The following is a 2,500-nucleotide window of genomic DNA, read 5'->3' on the forward strand; positions in this document are numbered from 1 at the left end:
ACACATATATATATATTTATATCATGCATGCCAGGAAGACGGTGCTATTCAACAAAGATTCGATGTGGATCAAGCAATCTGACCCTGAGGGCTCTTTCGATGTGGCTATGGGAGCCTACAACAACACCGACGTCTATGATTTTATTGGACTATACATCCTGGACACCTTAGGGAAGAAGTTCCCTTCGATCCTCTTCAGTCTCTACAGAGATGATGCCCTAGATATTTCTATAGGAGCTAACAGGTTAAGTTAAGTTAATTTTTTGGCTCAAAAAGCAAAAAGTAAGGCCATGGAGTTATGTACAGAGGTGTTCATGCAAAGAGTTCAGGCCATTTCTGGTCAACACTAGGTACACACTAAATAGACTCAGAAAGGACCTGATTAGTGCCCTTGGCTCCATGGGATTCAAGATCACCATTGAGTCTAATCTCACTGCCATAGACATGGACTCAGGTACACACAGGCCCTATCACAAGCCGGACAAGAGGCTGTCCTATATTAACACAGCCTCCTGCCACCCCCACCCCCGTATCGTGTTTAAGAACCTAGTGAAAGGTGTCAGCAAGAGGATCTCAAATCTATCTGACCAAGATATCTTTGACACTGATGCCCTCTACAACACTGGTGTCTAGTGGGTTTAAGGACTGCATTTCCTACATGCCAGGCCCTAGCACCCAGAAGAGGAAGTGCTGCTGAAACGTTTGGTTTGTCCCACCCTTCTCACTCCACGTTAAAACTTGTGTAGGAAGAATATTCTTCAGCTTAATAGACAAGTGCTTCAAACAGACACATAGATATAGACATTTATTCAACAGACACAGCCTAAGGGTCTCCTGTGGTTGTGCACCCAACATAAAAAGTATTTTAACTAACACTCACATAACACAGAAGGAGGCAGGTTGCTCTTGCAGGGTGTACAATGACTCCCTGATAGGAGGCTGACGTGAGGCCGAAGGAGTCATCTATGAGACTCCGGTGACACTTAGACCTGGCAACCACAGTAGCAACAATGTACCATTCAACAAAGGTGGCGACAGTGGCAGAAATACCAGCTCTGACTCCAACAACCTCAGTACCAACACCACAGCCGGAAGGGATGACCAGTCTGGTACCAATGACACTGAGGAGGTAACTGGTGACCCCATTCTATCTGTCTATTTCCATATGTGCATCAGTCTCAATATATATATATATATATATATATATATATATATATATATATATATATACATTCAAACATATAGGACATCCGACTCACTAGAAAGAGCAGCTAAATTCCAAACCACTAATAGTTGTAATTCTGAAATGGAAAGAGAAATGAAAACGTTTACCCTCTCCTTTCTGGACTATGCAATCTTTTGTAAATAAAATAAATTTATTTACGACTGGCGTTGCAAAAGATTGCTGAAACTATGCATAGTCCAGAAAGGAGAGGGTAAACGTTTTTATTTCTCTTAACATTTCAGAATTACAACTATTAGTGGTTTGGAGTTTAGCTGCTCTTTCTAGTGAGTCGGATGTCCTATTATGGCCATCCCTTATATGTTTGAATGTATATTACATAGTCTATTGACTATTTTTTCTTTCTCACTTGACCACTGGTAGCGGAGAATTTTTCTAGAATTTTTTGCTACCCTAAAATTTATAAAACACTGCCAGATCTGACTGGCCTGGTGCAGCCTTCGGGCTCCCCAGACCCCAGTCGAACCGTCCAACCCATGCTAGCATGGAAAGCGGACGTTAAATGATGATGATGATGATGATGATATATATATCTGTTTGTCTATCTGAGCATTTATCTGTATCCATCTATCAGCTTGTGTGTCTATTGATCTACCAATCAATACATCCCTTTTTTTACCTCAATCTTCCTCACTCAGTACACCAGAAACTTAAGACTCACAGCCACTATCTGTCCATCTCTTATATTTCCATTCCATGATTTCAGGAAATAGCTGAATGATCACTTTCTTAGAACCATTTAGAAGAAACTCTTCTTAATGTTTGAACTATTTGTTATGTATGAGGAACATCTAATTCCTCAAAGACAAGCTGCAATGCATTCACACCATATTATGAGATGTACACTACTATATAAGAGACAAGAGCAATGATCTTGGTAAGTGGATGAGATGCCATGAATTTTGTCAGAGACTTTTGGAAGAATAAAACAGAACATGTAGCACAACATAGAGCTGCAAGAGAACAATTATCTGTATCCATCTATCTGCTTGTGTGTCTATTGATCTACCAATCAATCCAACCCTTTTTTTACCTCAATTTTTCTCACTGGGTACACTAGAAACTTAAGACTCATGGAAATATAAGAGATGGACAGATAGTGGCTGTGAGTCTTAAGTTTCTGGTGTACTGCATGAGAAAGATTGAGGTAAAAAAATGGGATGGATTGATTGGTAGATCAATAGACACACAAGCAGATTGATGGATACAGATAAATGCTCAGATAGACAAACAGATCATCATCATCATCATCATTTA

The 2,500-nt window shown here is 40.0% G+C and overlaps 1 protein-coding gene across 1 annotated transcript in view; it reads left to right on the top strand.

Moving 5' to 3' along the window:
• LOC115226404 (protein krueppel-like) overlaps positions 1 to 1,960 on the top strand; it is a 7,111-nt gene extending 5,151 nt beyond the window's left edge. Inside the window, exon 3 of the mRNA XM_036515151.1 lies at positions 1,950 to 1,960. Within this exon, the coding sequence (XP_036371044.1) occupies positions 1,950 to 1,960 (11 nt within the window). The remainder of the gene's footprint in view (positions 1 to 1,949) is intronic.
• Positions 1,961 to 2,500: the final 540 nt, after the last annotated feature.

Source organism: Octopus sinensis, linkage group LG30 (genome assembly GCF_006345805.1).
Source record: "Octopus sinensis linkage group LG30, ASM634580v1, whole genome shotgun sequence".
Taxonomy (NCBI): Eukaryota; Metazoa; Mollusca; class Cephalopoda; order Octopoda; family Octopodidae; genus Octopus; species Octopus sinensis.